The following is a 20,440-nucleotide window of genomic DNA, read 5'->3' as shown; positions in this document are numbered from 1 at the left end:
AAAATCTGACTCCTTGAAGGGATGTGTGTTACTTCAGGTGGTACCAGCAGTGTCTCATCCATTACCCCTCATTTTGTGTGGATATTCTCAGTTCAGTCAGAGAGAAAAAGAGAAAGATTTCTGCCAGGCTAAGCCCAGGGAAAAATCTGGGAGGAATGTTAACAATTTATTATCTTATTTTCTGTTCATATTGTTTATAGATATGTTCTACCACACCGACTTAAGTCCAAGTGTACCAATCAGGTGAAATGTTTTTACTTTAAGACCAATGGAATTAATGTTCAGGATGTTCTCTATAACAGAGAGAAGTGCTTTTGAATAAAGATCATTTTTTGCCTTCTGAAGATGGAGTTTCTTCATTCCCATCCCTGCCTCAACAGTGACAGTTTTGCATCTGTCAGGCTCCTTTTAAAGTCCTTGAGCTCCCTGGTCCAGGCCTTTGAGGAGGGAAATAATTTCATTCTGCTTCTGACAAGATTCAATCAAAAACCCCAGTGCTCTTTGCAGGGAAACACTCCATGGCATTTAAAAATCTGTGCACCCCATAAACTCACTGTCTTCCAATTACAAATTACCTGTATCTTCAGCTGAAAAATTAAACAGATTTTAAATAAGTTGGATTTTTCATAGTTTTTCTGCTGTCTTTAGAAGGGGGAAGGGTCCAATTCACCTGTCCCATCCATTTTGCTGGAGCTGACAGGTGTTTTACTATCACACTGATTTAAAAGACGCCTCTTAATCAGGTGTCAGCTTTGGCCCATAAAGTCATATTAATGTTTTGGATCAGATATGAAGCTCTATCTAAGGCACATTAAGAAAGATTCATTAGAAACTCACTACCCCTGGAATTTACAGCCTTCCTGGAACTTAATAGCCTGGATAAATTCCTCCTTATCTGGTTTGCTTATGTGAATTATGGCAGTTTTGCATTTAGAAGCTTCTCCTTATGATCTTCCATAAGGATTTGCTGATATGGTACATCCAGAATTATGGAATGGTTTGGGTGGGAAGGGACATTGAAACTCATTCCCTTTCACCCCACAGGGACACCTTCCACTACCCCAGGCTGCTCCAAATCTTGTCCAACCTGGCCTTGGACACTCCAAGGGATGGGGCAGCCACAATTTCTTTGTTCTCCCAGCCCACCAGAATTCCCCATTCCTGCTCCTGGAGCAGGGAATCCTCTGGAGTTTGGCTCCTTGGAGCTGATTCTCCCAGGCAAACCTAAAACCTGTCCCTGCAAATAGATCATGATGTTTCTGGGGCAATCTCAATTTCAGCAAACAGATTTTATCTGCTTTCACCAAGCAGCTTGGAGCGATGGTAATTCCAGCTCCACTTTGCAAAAAATCCTAATGGGAAGGAAGATCTGTGCAGCAAATGGATCAAAGTCAGCAAATTTACAATATTGCCCACTGAGTTATCCATACTCACATTGCAGCCTGGGCCTGGGCCAGCCTAAACTGCTCTTGGGATATTCTCCTTTGCATTTCCAGCTGGGCAGAGACCTCACAAGGAGCTGAATTTGGATCCAGCCAGAGTCAGAAACAGGAAAGAACAGGGAGCAGGATTTGGCTGGAAATTAAGTTGATTAAGTGTGAACTCCAGATTTGTTCTTCTTTCTTCCTGTATGGATGAGGAAGAACATAAATATAGAAATATTTATTATGCTGAGTAAAACCTCTGGAACTCCATTTGACAGGAATATCAGGGTGTGGCATATCCACCTTTATTGTCCATAAACCAGTGACTGGAAGCACTGGGACACCCCTTCTTCTTCCATAATTATGGAAAAATCAGGGTTCCTCCTCTTCCATTAGCACTGTGTCAATGCCTGGGCTGGCTGAAGACAATATCATGTAATGAATGAAGAAATGATGATTCATTTTCCTGCTTTAGCTTTGAATTCAAGCTGGCATAATTATGGTTTTTATGTAGATCAAACTGATTTGGCATCATAAAGAAATACACTTTAAGTTCTTATCAAACATTCCATAACAAGAGTTTATATTTACTTACAAGCACTATAATGAGGATTCACACACAGTTTTTATGTATAGAAATGATACATTTAATCAAATACTCATATTCTAATCAATGTTTTTAAAAATCTGAACTATTTAAACTTTAACAAAAGCAAACAGCCCCACAAAAATGCATTTGTCATGTGTATCTCTGGAGAAATCGTGGTGATTGTATTGAACCTAGAGGATGGAGAAGAAATATATGGCCATTCTCTATAGGAAACACAAAAGGATGCATCAGGAAATTAGAAATGACCAGCCTGACCTTTTCTATAAATAAGAGATGGACTCCTACGACACCATTGGCTCTGAGAGTGCACATCATTTCTCACAAATTTGATGTTATTCTCTGCTGCAGATCAGCCAGTGAGGAAAGGATATTAAAGAGAGAACAAAACAACAGCAAGAATCTGCCTTTACTAAAATTCATGGGTGGTGTTTTTGTGACAGGGACTGTGACATGGCCGCTGGAAAGGCGCTGTTAAATATTGTGTCCTTATTCTACACATTAAGGGCATGGGAAGGGGATAGAAAATTAAGATATTCAAGAGTCTGAAAATGACAAATGAGTCTAAATTCCATTTAGGAAAAAAACATGGGAAATCAATCCCAGGTTTACCAAAATATTTACATTTTTATGAGGTGAAGTAGGGGTTTTTATGTACATCAGGTAGCTCAGCACTTGCCCAGGCGGGTACAGGGATTTAAAATGCAGAACGATGATCCCTGGGTCATTTTGTGGCTTCAGAAAAATTTCTCCCTGGTAGGTCTGGGAAGGTAATGAGAAGGACTGAGGAAATGAACCCAGAAGGAAAGCAAATTCCTCCTAAAGAAAAGACAAGTCAAAGGGTCAATTGTAGAAACAGTGAAAAAAGAAGTCTTCAAATTTGTCAAGAGACTAAAACCAGAAGAGTGGCAGGACAAGAAACAAAGATTATTTAAGCAACCCAGAGAGCTGCTGTGCCTTGCCCTCGTGGTTTGCTGAACAAATCTCTCCTACTCCCCAGAACAAGGAAGATCACCATGAAATATAGAAATAATTCTGATTTGCCTTGCAATTAATCATTTCATTTTGGGTATGAAATAAAGGCTGATTATGTAATGCTACTCCTGTTTTAAAAGGATTGAAAATGAGAAGGGGGAAAAAAAAACAAAACACCAATAAACGACCAAACAAAAACCCCATCAACAATCCTAAACCCAGGCCAGCATAAAAAAATAATACATAAACTATAGAGAAATAATATCTCAGGAGATGGGAAGGGTTAGAGGAGGAGGAGGTGAGTGATTTCCCAAGACTGTGCTGTGAGCAGGGAACACCAGACCCTCACAATTCCAAATTCCACAATTCCATCCTTTCCCCCTGCCAGTCCTGATGCCCAGCACCAGGGTGAGGTGCACAGGCACATGTAACACTTGGACACATGCAAAGCAGCTTCACTGTCACCTGCAAAATAAATCAGCAGCAGCTGAGCTCTGCGATTTTATTATCAATCAGCCTTGAAATATTTCCTCCTTAACAGTCCAGTGTCTGGAGGTGGAGTCTCTGGTGGATATAACAGCACACCTTAACTTGCAGCTGAAAGCAAAGGACTCCAAAAGGACAATTTTATGTGGAAGGACATACTAAAGACATCTAATCTGAAATTATTGTTTTTCTTTCACAGGGGAAGAAACCCTTCATGGGCCTATTTTTATCCAAGAGCCATATGATATCACTTATTCCATGGGCTCAGCAAATCCAGAGATCCTCCTGAACTGCACAGCTAAAGGATATCCACTGCCATACTACAGGTGAAGTCAACCTTGGGGAAATACTGTCTCACTGTGACTCTTTGAATTGTGTTTTAGTCACTGCACCACCAGAAATAAACACCCTAAAAATCTGTTGAGTGCTCACAGCAAGAATATACAAAGTTTACAAAGTTTAGAGTAAATTTGAGGAATGAAAGAAAAATATTTTTGCTGCTCTGCTATAAAGAAAATTAACATAGGAAAACAAAATAATTGAAAATCATCCCCAAAGTATTTAAAAATATACAGAATTAATTCCGAATCCACAGAACTGCTGTGAAAAATGGGAAAATTGAAGCACTGAGCATCTGCACTCAATAAAACTTCCCATACATTAATAAATGCTTGGAAAGCAGAAGAGCAACATCCTTCCCTTTTCTAATTCCAGCATTTCATGTGCATATTTATGGTGTTTGTTTAGAGAAACAGCTCCAATACCTTACAAGAGTCACTTAATAAAACCTTGGTACAGAGGATTTGTTGTTTATTTGGTAACCATGGATTCATCATTTACAATATAACTTGTTGCCCCAAGGATTTGGAAATCCAAGTTGGATAAGAGGAAAATCTGGGAATCTAGGGAAAAAAAAAAAAAAAGACATTGTGCTTTCTTCAGAAAAAAAATGGGAAAGTAATGGTTGAGGTGAAGGAAAATTATATATAAAACATAAATCATTCATGCAAGGCATGAAAGAAAATTGTGTCCTATGAAATGCTCAGAGAATATTTATTGGAGATTTTTACTGCTCCTACCACAGCCTTCCCTGGAAAGTGCCACCACTGGATATCAGCTTGGCTTTTGGACTTCATGGCTTGATTTGTCCCCAGACATCGTGTTAGGAAAGGAACCCTTAATTTCTTTAATTTATGCAAGGAACCTTTCATTTCTTTTTCACAGTGCAACTTCTCCTCCTACAAGTAGAAACCCTCACGTATTTCCCAACCCATTGGTTCTCCCTGTTCTCAACATGAACATAACTGGTTCAGGCCATGGATTTCAAGGCTTTCCAGATCATCCACCCTTATGTTTCATGCTTAAGCAGCTTCCTAAAAAATTCCTGGACTCTTGGATCCCCCCATGGATTCCTCACACCCACAAAGAGCAGAGACAGCAACTCCCACCAGGCAGGAGAGCTGAGAAGTCTCCCCTATCCTGTATTTGATATCCATATTTTACCATCAAATTTTTCTACCATCCATTAATTAAATTCCCTGGGTTTTTGATCACCATTCCCATTCCCATTTTTTCTTTTTTTTTTGCAAAGCCTCAGTGGCTCCAGGGACATGAGATCAACATCTGGAGATGGATCCTGGAGCCCTGAGGTCAATTAAAACTTATCAGACAATCACTGCTGCAATTACACCACGATTTGGAGGGAACTTTTCACTTTTCTTTGATTTCACCACAACTAATGCTGCCTTTGTCAGATAAGGATTGAGCCCATATATTTAAAGTTCCAACAATTTTAGATCAATCAAGCCCAGTATGAAATTTTAATCATCTCCTTTTCTGAGTGATGGCAAAGAACAGCAAGGATTGCTGGAAGTTTCTCTTTGATTCAGAACTACAGAACCACTCCAATAGGAAGAAAGTTAGATACCAGTTAATTTGCTATTTAGCAGTTTTTACATCAGGAAATCTGCTGCTAAATGCCTTTTCTTGAAATAAAAAATGCTGAGCTTTCCCTAAAAGTTTTATTTTATGAGGTACTCTTTTATTCTTACAGACTTGTTGTATATAGTGATAACGTTTTGCAACTCCTCCTCAAAATATTGTGTGTCTGAGAAGCACAGTGCAAGAATTGTGAAGAAATGTAGGTGGAAGGGCTGAGTAATAAAAATGAGGCACAGTTTTCCCTTTGGAAGTAACAGAGAACACAGATTACACTGCAAACAAAAATATGGATGGAAGTATCCCTGAAACCATTAAGAAATCTATAGAAATGTTCTGATAATCATAGTCTTACCTCTTATGTCTTTTTTATAAAGCCAAATCGTCTATATTATCATGTACATTGTTCCAGGTGTTTCCTGGTGTGATGTTGGTGGTAAATAAACACAAATTTTAAATTATATTTATAATTTTTTTGCACTTAAGCTTTTTTGGTTATAGTCACCAGAGGGTTTATCACCAACTAACTCAATGAATTTTACATAATTTTTTTTTTTTTTTTTTTACTTCCAGCCTATCCATGAACACCCTGCAGTGTTTCCAGCAGCATTTTGACATTTTTTGTTTGAATTCAGGTGCTGTCTTTTCCTGCACTTCTATTCAATACCCAGAGCAATCCCACAGTCCTGTATTTTCATGCAAGTTGGAAATTGAGGGTGTTTTCCCCTCCATAATCTTCTCAGGGAGGAGTCAATGGAACCAATAAATAAATCCAAGGGCAGCATAAGCCGCATTGGTTAGAACAACATTTTAATATTTCAGCCCAACACAGAAAAGGAGATAAAAAAGATTCAAATCCAATCCAAATCCAAGCAACACGAGGATAACCGGAGCACACAAATGAAAGGGAGGGAACAGAGCACAAAGTCTACAAGGATTGCAAATGACATCAAATATGTCCACAATCATTGCATCAGGCTGGAGAACGATTCCCAGCAATCCCAAAAATCCACCCTGGACAAAGAAATTGCAGCCCTGCTCTCATGTCCTTTTCCCTGGAATGCTGTTCCTTGGCTCAGTGCAGATCCTGCCTCAAAAGTGGGCTGGGATTAAAAACTCCTTCGCCCTCTGCTGCCGTGTTCACGGGCAAGAGTTTTTCCACTTCCTATTTTCTTCCTCACTGGAAGTGCTGTATGTGAAGGGAGGTTTTTGCAAATCCTTTTCCCAATTACAAGAAAGCCTCAGGTGGCTTGGCAGGACATTTCCATTCGAATGCAAATAATCTAAGAAATATAGAACACTATGAAGTCATAAAAATATTGATATTTTTATTATAGCAGCACGCTGAAAAGAGAATTTATTAAATCATGTGAGCACATACCCACTCACAGTCCTCGGGCTCCTAGGGAATTGATCGATTCAGCATCAGAATATAGGAAATTTTTTAAAGTTTAAAAAATAATTGGTGAAAAAAAACCAATCTAGAATGCATTTCCCATAACTGAGGTAAAATATTTCCCAATGGTTGCATGAAAAAATTTACAAAAATACATCGATGATCTCTGCCTTAACGGGCTTATGTTAAAAATTCCCTAAAATAATTATCCAGATTTCTGTGTATTAATACACTGCAGAACACACAAAGTCATTAAATCATTGTCTACCACATGAATTCATTAATTTGCTTCCTTCAGTGATGTAAACATATTAATTAGGGAAAAAGCCCACCCCAGGAGCTGAACCCCTGATCTATATGCAAAGTTTAATAATCATTGTACCATGGTGATTAGAATGATTATGGGGATACTGTGAAGAATTCATTTGCAGCAGCTAAGCCAACGTCTTCACATTTGTTTGGAAAAACAATTATAGATCTTAATTGGGAGCCATGCAATGATGACAGCAGTTATTTTAGTGATTGATTCTGAAATTAAAGAGAACTGGCAAATTAAATACTAGAATATCTTAGATTAGAAAATGGAAAGCTTTAGACAACTTGGAGCATATGTAAATCCTGAAATATGGCAAAATGCTAACGGTAATACCCCAAAATAACAGCAAAACCTAAACCAACTAAAGCAAATACCAAAAAGGAATTGAGGAGAGGTACAGAGACACCAAAAATCAGCTGGAATTTGTAGAAAGAATTCCTGAGAGTTGAGTGTTGCACCCCAATTTTTCAGTGTGGATCCATCCATGAAAGGGGAGACAGCAACTCAAAGAAATGATTTCACATTATTAGAATTTGCTCACAGAATTCCATTGATTTCATATTTAATCAGTCATTACCTCTCAAAACAACAAGGGCTCACTTGAAGGTCGGGGCAGTGGAGATTTCCCTCGGAGCACAGAATTGCATTTCAGAGCCTGGTGTGGAAATCCTGTGGCACAAAAGCAGCTCCTGAGCAGTGTGGGCGTGTGGAGAGAGGGCTGGGAGGGGACTCACAAAATCCTGTGCTGTGTATCCAGGTCAGATTTCCAGGGAAAAAGTGTGAGCTGGCTTCAGTTTGTTACCTGGGGGGAACTGCCCTCGCTGTCAGGAGCTCTGCAAAAAAGCAGAAATGGATCATTTTTATGCTGTGATCCTTCAGATGATTAACAAGGAGATGATTGCCCTTGGTTTGGGGCTGCCAGGAACCCAAAGTGAGTCATTGGCAATTTTTGTATGAACCTTCCACCCAATGGAGGGCTTGGAATCACACCCAGAGATCAACACCAGTGATAAAGGCTGAGGAGGTGGCTCTGATATAAAATCAGGAGAAGAGAATACCCGGTTGTGTATTTTTAGGATTGCTGACCACCTGAAAAGTGGCATTAACAAACCCAAAACTTGCAGTGAATCCTTTATCCTTCCTTTGGCCCACACGTGAACAAGGAGAATTCAACCCTAGCGTGACTAATGGCAAAGGCACAAGAATTCCCTTCCTGAAACGCATAATATTTATTTTCTTTGAAGGAGAAATTGTATTTTGACATCTGTAAACAGCTGGGTAATGTTGCAGACACAATCCATTTTCTGCTTAGTGGACTAAGGGGGACAAATGAAGATTTAAAATAGCAGTGTTCTCATCATTAAATGATCAGTCTCAGACGTGCTGGATAAAAACTTCCCTCTCAGCTCTTGTTCTGCCCTCTGAAGTGCAATCCCTCCTGATCTACATCTCCAAAATATTTTTTGTTGCCAAATTCATGATTAATCATTTGCAAGGACTGTAAAGCACATTCAGGTACCATTCATATTATAAAAAAATAATGTAGTTGTAGACAAGGTATAAACCCCCCTCTGGACTGAATGGGTAACTTTGTGTGAATAAGTTATAATTACTTTTTGTGGACATTTGGGTGAACACTGGTGACTAAAGTAAAGATTTTCCAAAGAATACTATTATTGCTATCATTAAGATTGATGTAAGAAGCAGTCGTGTGTGAAAAATGATCTAATTTTGTGATATTTAACTACATTTTTATCATTACAGGTATGCTACAGCACACTATTTAAGATAAATATGAATAGGCTCTGTAAATTATAAGCATAATTTGATTTTTTTCCCCTCAAAGGTGGAAGCAAAATGGCACAGATATTGATCTTACCATGAGTTATCACTACAGGTTGGTTGGAGGCAGCTTGGCAATCAATAACCCACATAAAAATCAGGATATTGGAACATACCAGTGTTTGGCCACAAATTCATTTGGAACAATTCTGAGCAGGAAGGCAAAGCTTCAATTTGCATGTAAGTTGGGAAGATCATATTTATTAGAGCATTATTTTCCTATTAATTCTGCACATGGACTGTAATTTATTGGGTAATTAAAGGATCATTGGGGATTCTGTCCAAAAGGTTTGACTTCCTTCTGCACTGCTTATTCCTAAAAAAAACCAAAATGTTCCTGGTGCATATTAATAACAAAACCAGACATCTGATGGCTGCTGCCCTCGGGAGCCAGAATAAAAATCAGGAAATTGAAAGGTCAAGGAAGATGAGCACAATTATCTTCACTTAATAAAGGTGTTCTCACTTTTTAGGACAGTGGTTTTGTTGCTATCCCTCAGGTAGCTACAGCTTGGGGGGAATTGTTGCTAAAAGTTGTGCTTTGAGTTTTCTGTAGCTAATGAGGTCTAATTGAGACACAAAAACATTGTTCTCCTAATTGGCACATTGATTTTTTTTTTACCATTACCAAAGAAACACTCCTTTTCCTTACACAATGTGTAGAAGTGTGAGCTGCCCTCTGAAATATTTCATATTTCAGCTCCCTCAGGTCGAGCACGTTGTCTGTCTTGAGATGATTTAAAGTTTATTTCATCTTTGCTCCCCATTTCTCTCCTTCACAGCTTCACAACCTTTTTCACAAGGTTTGGACGCAGTGACCGAGTTCTGTGAATGCCCTGGGAGGGGGGGAACAACAGTGACAACCAAAAAACCCCAGATATTCCCTCCAGCCCTTTTTTTTTTCAGTCTAAAGCTCAGAGCAGTCTGTTGCTGGGAGAAGGCAATTGTTTTCAAAGATCATTAATAAAACATGTAACTAAAGCCAGCCTTGTGTCACTATTTCAGACACCAGCAAACGGATTAATTATTAATCTTGTTCCCATTTCTCATAGCAAACCTCATGTCACAGGGGTTACAAAAAGGAGACATCAGAGGTCAAGCTGGTTCACAGAGTCTCTTTCAGCAGACCTGATCAAAAGGTGTATTGCTGGTACCTCATTTAATAATGTTTTACTACCCTGAATTTCTCAAACAGCTTTGATTTCTAAGAGCTGGTCAAATGTAAAAAAAAAAAAATTTGATTCATTATTTTACCACTTTTTCTGCTGAAATATATTTTCAAGCCAGACTTCCTGTGTGGGAATTTTTTTTTTGAGATTTGGAGGTGAAAGCTGGTTAGTAACAGAACAAATTCCATTTCAGAAAGGAGCAAGAATAATAGCCTCCTCCAAATTGTCCATGGAATCTGTAATCCCCAAACAACCAAGGCAGGCCAGGGAGGGAGCTGGGAAAAGACCTAAGGAAAGGGAATATCCTCAAATGAAGGCACAAACGGGATGTAAAAAAAAAAAAAAAAACCAACAAAAAAAAAACAAAAAAAAACCAAAAAAACAAACCAGGAGGGAGAAAGGAAAAACAGGAATATCTGTGAAAAAAAGAAGGCTCTGGTGATTATTCAGCATTTTATATCAAGCAGTTCCTTTATTTAAACTTTACACCCCCACCCAAACACTTCCCAAAGCTCCTGCAGGGAGCAGATCCCAGAGCTGGGTCTGGTTTGTCCCCAGCCCTCAGCCTGCTCCAGTCCTCCAGCTCTAACAGCTCCACAGAATCCTAAATTTATCCCATAATCAAGCACTACACCACTTTTCCAGTAGTGCTGACAGATATTTACCTCCTTCCCCATGGAGAAGAGAGAGGACAGACAAATCAAAGGCTGTTATTTACACTGACAAGCACAAATTTACAGGAAAATGCTTCAATTTAGCAGCATCACTGTAGAACTGGGAGTTTTAAGTTGTCTTACAATAGGGAAAAAAAACCTCACAGTACATGGAAAATATCATAATGACCTGATGAGAATAGTGGAACAAATTACCTTGAAACTCTTATTTCACAGTCAACATTTCCTCGTTTCTTATTTTCATGTTGCCATCCAATTTAATTCTTTGTTTCAACCAATACTTCAGGGTATATCTTAAAATCCAGGCAGGCAGGCACATTGCTGTGATGACACTTTCATTCAACACCTCACAAAATGGGATTCTTCCCTGGACTGGAATGCCTGGCATATTATTGCAATCTCCCTGATAAAGAATTGAATCAAACCTATTATCCAAGTACCAGGGTTATGTGTATTTGTCTCTTTACTACAAGGTAACTAACTCTGAGTTGGAGTTTGAATTAATGATACCTCCAGAAACCTATTCAACATGTCAACTAAATATATAAAAAATACTTTTTTCCTCTGTTCAAGATAGGAAGTTCTCCGAGAAGCAAAATAAATGCGGGACGAGATTAGAAATATGTCTTCAGATTCAGCTGGAGTTTGGTGCTTATCCTCTATTAAAACCAGAGCTGTCAAAGGAAAGCTGCAGGAGGAATATTGTACAGAAGGCAGTGGCATAGATTATTAAAGCTACAAGCTGAAAATGAGAGACAGCATCAGGGAGAGGGAGCACGTAAATGCATTAGGATGGCAGGCCCTTGGCATTCCCACTTCCTGCACAAGGCTTGTTTTGTCATAAATAAACTTGAAAGCTCCCTAGGAATCCTGCACGTCTCCTGCTCCCCTGCCAGGGGTACATTTGGAGCAGCCCACGTGTGTTTTTGCAGATGTTGAGGTGGAAGTTTGCAAAGCCTTGGGGTCAGGCCTTGGCTTGTGCAGCCAGAGGCAAAAATGGGAGCAGGGTCCTTGTCCTTGTCCTTGTCCTTGTCCTTGTCCTTGTCCTTGTCCTTGTCCTTGTCCTTGTCCAGGCTGCTGTGGTAGTCCAGCACATCCCTCTGGCTGCCCTGGCTGTCTCCAGACCCTGGCAAGGGGTCAGAGACTTTGGCATGGAGTAAAAAACACCTGTGGCTTCGATTTTAGCCTGTGGAAAGCTGTCAACTCTGTATGAGGAATTGCAAGCCAAAGGGTTTTAGTAGTGTGATATTTGAATTAACACAGGTTGGAAAAGTAGAATTTGGGGATTTTTAGAATGGAGTTCAAGGGGGTACAAGATGGAGGAATTTGAGCGTGTCCTGACCTTCTTTCCTTTCTTTTTGCCCTCCATGTCTTGCTGTGATGGTGACACTTTTCTGTTGGTTCAAGGTAGAGATTCACTCTCTAACATAGATGATGGGAATTGGCAGTAAATTGCAAACACAGACAGGTAGTTTTGAGTCTATAATGTGGGAGCTGCCCAAGGTTTGAGAGCAGATGGCCATGACCTCCTTGCTACGCAGAGCTGGGCAGGTCAGAGAAAAAAATGTTCAGATAAGAAGAAATAAACAACCTTGAAAGCACAATCGGAGCATTCCAGGCTCCTTCTTTGGCTGTGTCAGGCCAGGGAAGCAAAGACTCTTTATGATTTTGGGTCACCCTGACCTAAGAACCCCAAGAGAAATCAACAGGCTGGAGGCTGGAGTCATGGCCTGCCACCCACAGGGCTTCTCCCTGTCCAGGTCAGTGGTGACACCCAGCACAAAGTCACCTGGAACTCTTCAGCTCAGCCCAAAATGAAGTCAGTCTTGGGAAGTTCATCTTGGAACTAGGCCTGACTCAGCTTGAAGGAAAAGATGAGGACATGAGAGCTTTTCCTTTGCTTTTACACAACTTAGAAGCACAGAATCAGTAGAGGACGCAGTTTAAAGCTGCACCAGGGGAAGTTTAAGCTGGACATTGGGGAAAAGCTCTTCACAGAACCAGTGGCTGAGCATTGGAATGGGCTGCCCAGGGAGGTGGTGGAGTCACTGCCCCTGGAGGAGTTTAAAAAAAGGCTGGAGGAGGCACTCAGTGGTGTTAGGTTACAGGCTGGAGGTCTTTTATATCTTTAATCATAGAAGCACAGAATTAACAGGGTTGGAAAAGACTTTTGATATCATCAAGTCCAGCCTTTGCCCAGTCTCCCCCTGCTCATAAACCACATCACAAAATGTCACATCTACTCATTTTTTGGACACTTCCAAGGATGGCAACTCCATCACTTCCATGAGCAGCCAGTTTCAAAGCTTGGCCACTCTTTCAGTGATGAAATTTTTCCTAAGGCATTTTTGTTTAAGGCATTTCATGCCTTAAAAAAAGACAAACAAAAACCTGTTGGGGAAAACTGCTTCAGCATGGCTTCAACCAGAACTTTCTCCCAAGGCACACAGGGGATTTACTTTAATTATTTCCTCAGTTTTAAGCAAAAATAACTGTGTGCAAACAACTGGTCTTGAGGGAAATCCCCGTAACAGGCTGCATGAAACAGCCTGTCCAGGCCTGTTACTTATTATTTTAGTTCTTAAACACATCTATAGTAGAGGCATTAAGGGATGTGCAGGAGAAATAAGAAGTGCAATTAAACAAACTAGAATAAAAAAGGACTCCACAATGAAAAAGAATCAAATGCAAAACAAATTCATAATTATTCAGGGCATAAACCCAGAAAATTTAGTATTAATTGAAAGCATCTTGCTGCTTAGGGATCTTAAATTAGATTCTCAGTCAAATTATTCTACCCTTGATGATAAAAGTAATTATGATTGCAGCTTTCTTAGACCTGAAATTCTGAGAAAAAATGACAACAATCTAATTTCATGCCTAGCACAGGTCACTTTGCCCTGAACCCCACAGGAGGGCACACAGTGGAGCCATCAGACTCTGTATTTTAAAGTTCCTCACAATGCTACAGACCCAGGAAGGATTTCTCCTTGGAGTTTTTGGGCTCCAACCACATTCTCCTGGTTTTCAAAGTGGCGCTCAAGGGCTTTGCTCGGTGCTTCTTCTCAACAGCATTTTCCTGCCACTGCCACCCTCCCTGCTCTTGGCCAGTGATGATGTGCTCACAGCAGTGTGGCTGAGAGTGACAGTGCTGGAGCACTTGGAATGAAATCTGCAGCTCCCAAGAGCTTCCACGTGCTTTTTGTCAGAGACAGAAGACACAGTTTTGCTGAAATAACAAATTAGAGGCAGCAATTCCTCCTGGACTGAGTTTTTGCCATTCCGAAATACAAAAAATAACAGCCCATCATTAGCATTTAACCATTTCAGGGAGGAATATATTAAACAAAATCAAAGCCATTTAGTGTTGCTGGATGGTGACAGGCTGAGCTTTAGCAGAGCCCTGTTGGAAGGGCTGGCTGGGAGATGCTCAGCCAGCATGAAAGCCCACTTTTCATCTGATTACTTCATTGTGTTATTTACCTTTGAGTGCACACAAATTACAGAAACATCACAAAGCAATCCAGCAGCCTCAGGATGTCATAACCCTTTTCACTGGCAGTGTATGCTTTGAAATAGAAAATGGAAAAATCAATAGGCTTGGATCAGATAGGCTGAATTTGCAAAGTCTGGACATGCATGAATTTAAGGCTAAATGGCACCTACACTTCTGGCTGGGTTGTGTTGTGGTGCTGTGTGTGTCCAGAAATCCCTCTGTAACAATTGTATTTGATTAAAAGGTGTGCTAGCTGTTGTAACTACCACCTGGAGTAAAGCTCTCTGGGTCTTTAAGCTGATTGTTAATTCATCACAGCACACTAGGGCTGGAATACTGATCAGGCTCCCTGGCAGATGATTGCAGGAATGAACTCTGGCAGCTCCTTTCTTTCACAAAAGGAGGCATAAACTGCTCAGTTCAGCACTCAACAGGCACTCAGGGATGACCAGCTGATAACTGAGGAGCAGGAAGCACGAAGAGCTCAGCTTGCCAGTGCCAGGAAAAGTTCATCATCAAAAAATACATCCCCAAAAGTTTGACTTGGCTTTTCTAAATTCCCTTTTCCCCTTTAGGGCCATGTCAGGTAAAGCCATAGACTTGCCTCTATCTACAGAGAATTATGGAATGGCCTGGTTGGAAGGGATCATTCAGTTCCACCCTCTGCCACCTTCCACTACCCCAGATTGCTCAAAGCCCTGTCCAGCCTGGGGACAGGGATCCAGGGGCAGCCCCAGCTTCTCTGGGCACCCTGTGCCAGGCCCTCAGCACCCTCACAGGGAGGAATTTCTTCCCAATATCTCACCTAACCCTGCCCTCTGTCAGTTTGAAAGCTATTCCCCCTTTTCTTGTCCTTCCAGGACCTTTCCAAAGTCTCTCTCCATCTTTGTTGTAGCTTCCTTCGGGCACTGGAAGGCCACCATGAGGTCACCCCAAAGCTTCTCTTCTCCAGGATGAACAATCCCAATTCTCTCAGTCTCTCTCCTCATTCTAGCACTGCTCTCTACCCTACACATGCTGAGTAATGCACTGACCCCACCTCTCTGTTTTAAAAGGGTGCCCTTCTGTATAATCCTAGAATGGTTTGGGAGGGACCTTAGAGTTCATCTCATTCCCACCCCACTCCCTCTGATGGAGAAACACATCTGAACTGCAGACATGTGGAGAATCAGCCATAAAATTCTCCTTTGCATGCTCTGCACAGCTCTCCTGGTGATCCTGGTAACACCTCCCAGTCTGCATCTTCAGGGGTGAGCAACAAATGCAACCTCCAGTGGGAACATTTGCTGTGGATCGATCCTGTCTGGAGGATGGAAGTGCTGCTGTCATCTCTTCCATATGTCACTAAACAGGCTCACAGCTCAAAATTGCCTTTTGGACTTTCAAGCACAGGTAGAATCCAATATCACTGCAGCAGCAGCAGCAGCAGCCACCCTCCCCAGTGTGGGGAGCTGAGGGCCAAGTTCTGAGTAAAATGAGTTATAGAAAATAAACCCTGTATTTTGTCAAAATTCTGCTTGGAGTGGAAAGAAAAAGAACCTTCATTTATCACTTCTGACTGTTATGGACACTCTGTGCCAGTGCTCCAGCTCTCTCTGCAGCAGTTCCCATGGCAGGAGACCATGCCAAGATCTTTGCTTAATGGATGCTCTCCATGGAGCAGACCCAACAGCCTCAGGCTTGTTTTCCTTTTTACCCCTTTATTTCACAGAGTTTCTTTAGAAAATCAGGAAAAAAAAAACTGGTGAGAACAATTGTTGTAAGGAATATGACATTTCCAGGAGTAACAACCCCAACTCTCCCAGCTGGAGAAGGGCTCCAGCCCTCTGATCAACTTGGAGGGGTCTCTAAGGGGTCACTATCCTGCTCTGCCCACCCCAAACTGGGGCACTGGGCATCCTTCAAGGCCACTTTGAGCAGAACACATGCAGAGAAACCTCTGAAGTGATGCAATTTAATCACTCCGAGACCAAAACCACCTCAAGACCTCACCAAGCTCAGCTCAGCTCATCTCCCCGTTGAGCTTCCCAGTGTTTATTTCTTTGCAGAATTCTGTGCACACAGAGGCTCTCACAGGCTCCAGGAAAAGCAGGAACCACCACTCAGCAGTGATGAAGCGAGAAGCCTGGAAGGGTTTCACCTGCCTGCTGACAGGAGGAGGCAGGGTGATAATGGAACTTCTGTTTTAAACCTCTGATATCACGAGAATGGGATTATGCGAATCTCCTGACGTTCCTGAAGACACAAAGAACAGCCTGGAATCTTAAAACCAGAAGATATGGGTGTAACTCCATAAGGAAGGGGGTTTGCTTTCTCCATCATTCCCTTTTTTAGTCTCCTCTGCATTCTCAGATCCATTTGATGCCCATTGACACCAAGCGTCCATTGTAACAGACCAGGCACATCAGAAATTCCACTTTTCTGCCCCTCCAATGGTTTAAACATCTCTCTCAGAGTACTTAACCACTGTGTTCAAGGCTCTGCTCTATCAGCACTTGGTTAAAGCTGCTTTATTCCAGTTAGTTCCTTAGACTTTTATTATAAAAGGAGGTTTTTTTATCAGTGAAACAGAGATCTGCATTGCACAGAGGTTGTAAGGAGCATTACAGGCAGTGAACCAGGCAGATAAAGTAGCAATAGGGAACATAGAAGTATTTGAAGATTATCTTTTAGTTCTATATTACTTACTCTTCTTTAGGTCCTTTAAAAGTGTTTATCCTGAATCAACCCATTGCCAGTTGTATTGGAAAAGCAATATATGTGATTGAGATATGGTGGGGAACAAAGCATCCACAGGTCCTGCAGCTGATAGATTCTGATTGATAAAATTTAATACTGGGCAAGGATAAAACCAGTCTATGTTTGCAGTCTGGGTAATTTGCTATTTTATCTGCTCTCCTTTCATTACAGACAAGATGATGTAGATTCCAACAAATTATGGAGTGAAATACCCGTGATGTTCACATGAGATTGTTCACTTTTTGGCGTGACCAAAGAAGCTATGGTGAAGGTTTGCAAGGGAAAAAAAAAATTATATGGAAAAAATGATTTGCATTATTTTTCTAACAAAAATAATGAAATTAATTGATCAGTTATTTTTGCAGTGAAGGTTGATCCTGTCTAATGTTTTAAGGTAGCAGATAAACTTGTCTGTTCTGTAGCTGATACTGGAGAAGGAGGAACAGTGTGTAACATTTGGACTTCTCATGAAATGAAGGAATGAGGTCACAGGCGTTGCTTTTCTCAACAGGAAAGCCACATCTGGCACAGAGGATGCACTGAGCTGTAAATATCCATTTCTAAATGCTACAGCAAGAACAAATAATGCAACCTACACCTGATATCCCATTGACAAGATCCACATCCAAAAATCCCCTACATCGATCGCTCGGGTAAATCTTGAAATTCCCATTGGAAGGAATTCTTTGAGAGCTTTGCAGCTGGCATGAGGGAGGTAAAGAAGGGGCTGGAGGTAACTCAGGGTAGTTCCACAAGAAGTAATTCTGTGCTGAATCAAGATCTCCAAAGGGCTGGGCAGGAATTTAGGAAGGGCTGAAACAGACACGGACATTGTCAGCAGCGTGTGAGAGCTTTTCCTTCCTTGCCACTTTTCCTCTTTTCCTTGCCATTTTTTATAAATATTACAAGCCTTGATTATTGTTTTGTTGGTAGAAACATTATAAAAAGAATTAGTGGCCTTAGGTGGGACTATATCCATCAGAACCCAGGGCAGGGATGCCAGAGGTGTTTCCTGCAGGACCAGGACATGTCCCCAACAACCAGGTCAAGGTCTGAGGGAAGGGAGAAGTTCCTGAACCATCTCCACGCAGTTAAAAACAGGTTGCTGTGGGAGCAGTGGGAAATATGAAGGAGAAGAGGGTTTGGATAAGAATTAACCCCCCTGCCAAAAGGACATGTGCCACAGCAGCCAGGGTTGTCTCCCCTGGAAGTCAGGAGAACCAGTGCAGTTGTGGCAGGGATGAATCCGACCCTTGAGGTTCAGCCCAGGGAGAGAAATCTGTCTTTAAGAGCTCTCCAATCTGGAGAAAACTCCTGCAGACGGCCAAGTGACTCTGGTGATGACAGGTGACAAATGAACTGTGCCGTGACAAGTGAGAAAACTGTTCAGGAATATAAAATATTTAACATATATTCCCTCTGTGCCCCTCCCTGGGAGAGGGGCAGCTCCTCAGCTGTGCCTGTGCCCTGCAGATGGGCTTTGGAGCAGGAGCCCTAAGGCTGTGTCAACACTTACTGCTCAGAGCAAGTCCTGTGCTCAGCTCAGAGGAGAAATTTAATATTTTATGCTGCTAACTCTGTAAAAGCAGGGGGGGAAATAACAAAGGCCAGATGTAGAGCAGCTCTGCAGCTTCCCAGCATATGTTTCTGTGCTCTGGGTTTGTTGGTGCATGAACAAAAATCAAGCCAGCTCAGGGCTTTCCCCCCCCTCTCACCTCACCCTCCCTGTTTAATTTAATTGTGACCTTCCACTTTTTTCCTCTAGAGAAGCTTGATATTACTTTGTAAAGGGCATTTTCACTCTTTAATTGAATAAGGCAATCAGACTGTGGCAGAAATTATTGTTCCCCACCTTTAAAATTAGTGCCTGGATTGGCCATTCAGATCATTTAAGCTGAACTGAGGACCTGGAGCCTGTGCTCATCCTGAAGTGTAAATTACAGGTCCTTGCCCTTGGAAGCTCCAAAGTAATTTAACTAAATAAGGAAGCACTGATGAAGGTCTTTGGATGATTACACAACTTTGGAGAAGGATAGGACCCATTAATTGTGGTTTTCCCTCTCTTTTTGACAATCAGCTCCATCAGGGGGGGACAGGGCAGCTTTCCTTTTTCCCACTCTGGGATGCATTGCTCCCCTAAGGTGGAAATGAGAACAAAAGTGGGAAATCCAGTGGATTTTTAACCTGTCCTGGTGAAAGGAGACACTCAGGCATTACCCAGGCTGCTGCTGGCTGACTCAGCTCCAAATCATCCAGACCTGAGGTGTTAAAGACTCACAGTGCTTCAAATGGAGCAGGGGAACTCAGTAGGTGTTGAGGAGAGAATTCAAGTATTTAAAAGGCAGGAAATGGGAAATTCTAAGCAGCTTTCAGACACCTTAATTAGAGATAACACCACTCTTAATCTCAGAATTGAATTCATAGAAAATCAATTAGAACATTTAAAAAATTGAGATTAGATGCTAACCGGAAAAGATTAATGTATTGACAGTATTATCAAGACAAAGGAACTGTCAGAGGGTTTGTTCAGCAAGTTTAGTGCAGTTTGGAAAGCTGAAAAAGAGAGTTTACTTTGCAGTGGAAGTTGTAGGGAAGGAGATTATCCATTCCTTTGGGAGATACTTGGAGAAAGAAGGATATTTCCATAACACACCTTGTAGGATCCAGGCTGCAAGAGATTGGTGCTCATCTCCTACAAGGCAATTCAGCACAAAAATACTCAGGAGAAGCAAAGAACAGGGATTGATGTCCAGGGGTGGTTTGGATAGACACAGCCTGCAGCTAAAAGGGCTTTAACCCCAATTTTTTTTTACTTCCTTTATGTGAGAGAAGAAATAGCAAACCCAAAATCTGGAGGCATGGGGCCTTCCAGAATTTGAGATAATTAAAGATATTCAATAGGCTTCATTTTTATTATCTGTAGTTAGAACAGACCTAAATTCTCTGATTCAGGCACCAAACTCAGACCCAAATGAGGCCCCTAACTCATTACAGCAAGAGCAGAGGAAGGTAATTAATTGTCAGCTGATAACACTCCCAGCAAATCATAACCAGGAGCTTCCTTGGAAAAGTGCTGAGCTTGTCCTTTGTACCCCATTTCCCTGTCAGGAAATTCCTGGTGTGCTGCATCGCTGCAGGAACACCTCTCCCTTGCAATATACCACAGGCAAGAAGAGGCACAGAAGAAAAAAAAGGAATAGAAATGATCCATCACAATTTGACACAGGCACATGGAAATGTGAGGAATTGTATTGATTTGTCCTCAGGAGCGTGGCTAATTTGTAAGGAGCTCTTACTCCTCATGATGCCTTAACATTCATTGCACATTTCAATACCAAGTAATTGCAACCATTATATTTGGGATTATGTAATGACAAA

The 20,440-nt window shown here is 41.3% G+C and overlaps 1 protein-coding gene across 5 annotated transcripts in view; it reads left to right on the top strand.

Moving 5' to 3' along the window:
- The window catches only part of LOC100220391 (contactin-6), a 129,151-nt gene that overhangs the window by 42,604 nt on the left and 66,107 nt on the right, over positions 1-20,440 (top strand). For 3 of the 5 annotated variants that reach the window (XM_072934686.1, XM_030283063.4, XM_030283065.4), the window contains 2 exons: positions 3,692-3,818; positions 8,989-9,164. In XM_072934686.1, coding sequence (XP_072790787.1) covers positions 3,692-3,818; positions 8,989-9,164 — 303 coding nt within the window. The remainder of the gene's footprint in view (positions 1-3,691; positions 3,819-8,988; positions 9,165-20,440) is intronic. The other 2 variants (XM_030283064.4, XM_072934687.1) reach the window with 1 other exon arrangement.

The sequence above is a fragment of the Taeniopygia guttata genome, chromosome 12, assembly GCF_048771995.1.
Source record: "Taeniopygia guttata chromosome 12, bTaeGut7.mat, whole genome shotgun sequence".
NCBI classification, from domain to species: Eukaryota; Metazoa; Chordata; class Aves; order Passeriformes; family Estrildidae; genus Taeniopygia; species Taeniopygia guttata.
This window is presented reverse-complemented; position numbering and strand designations above follow the sequence as displayed.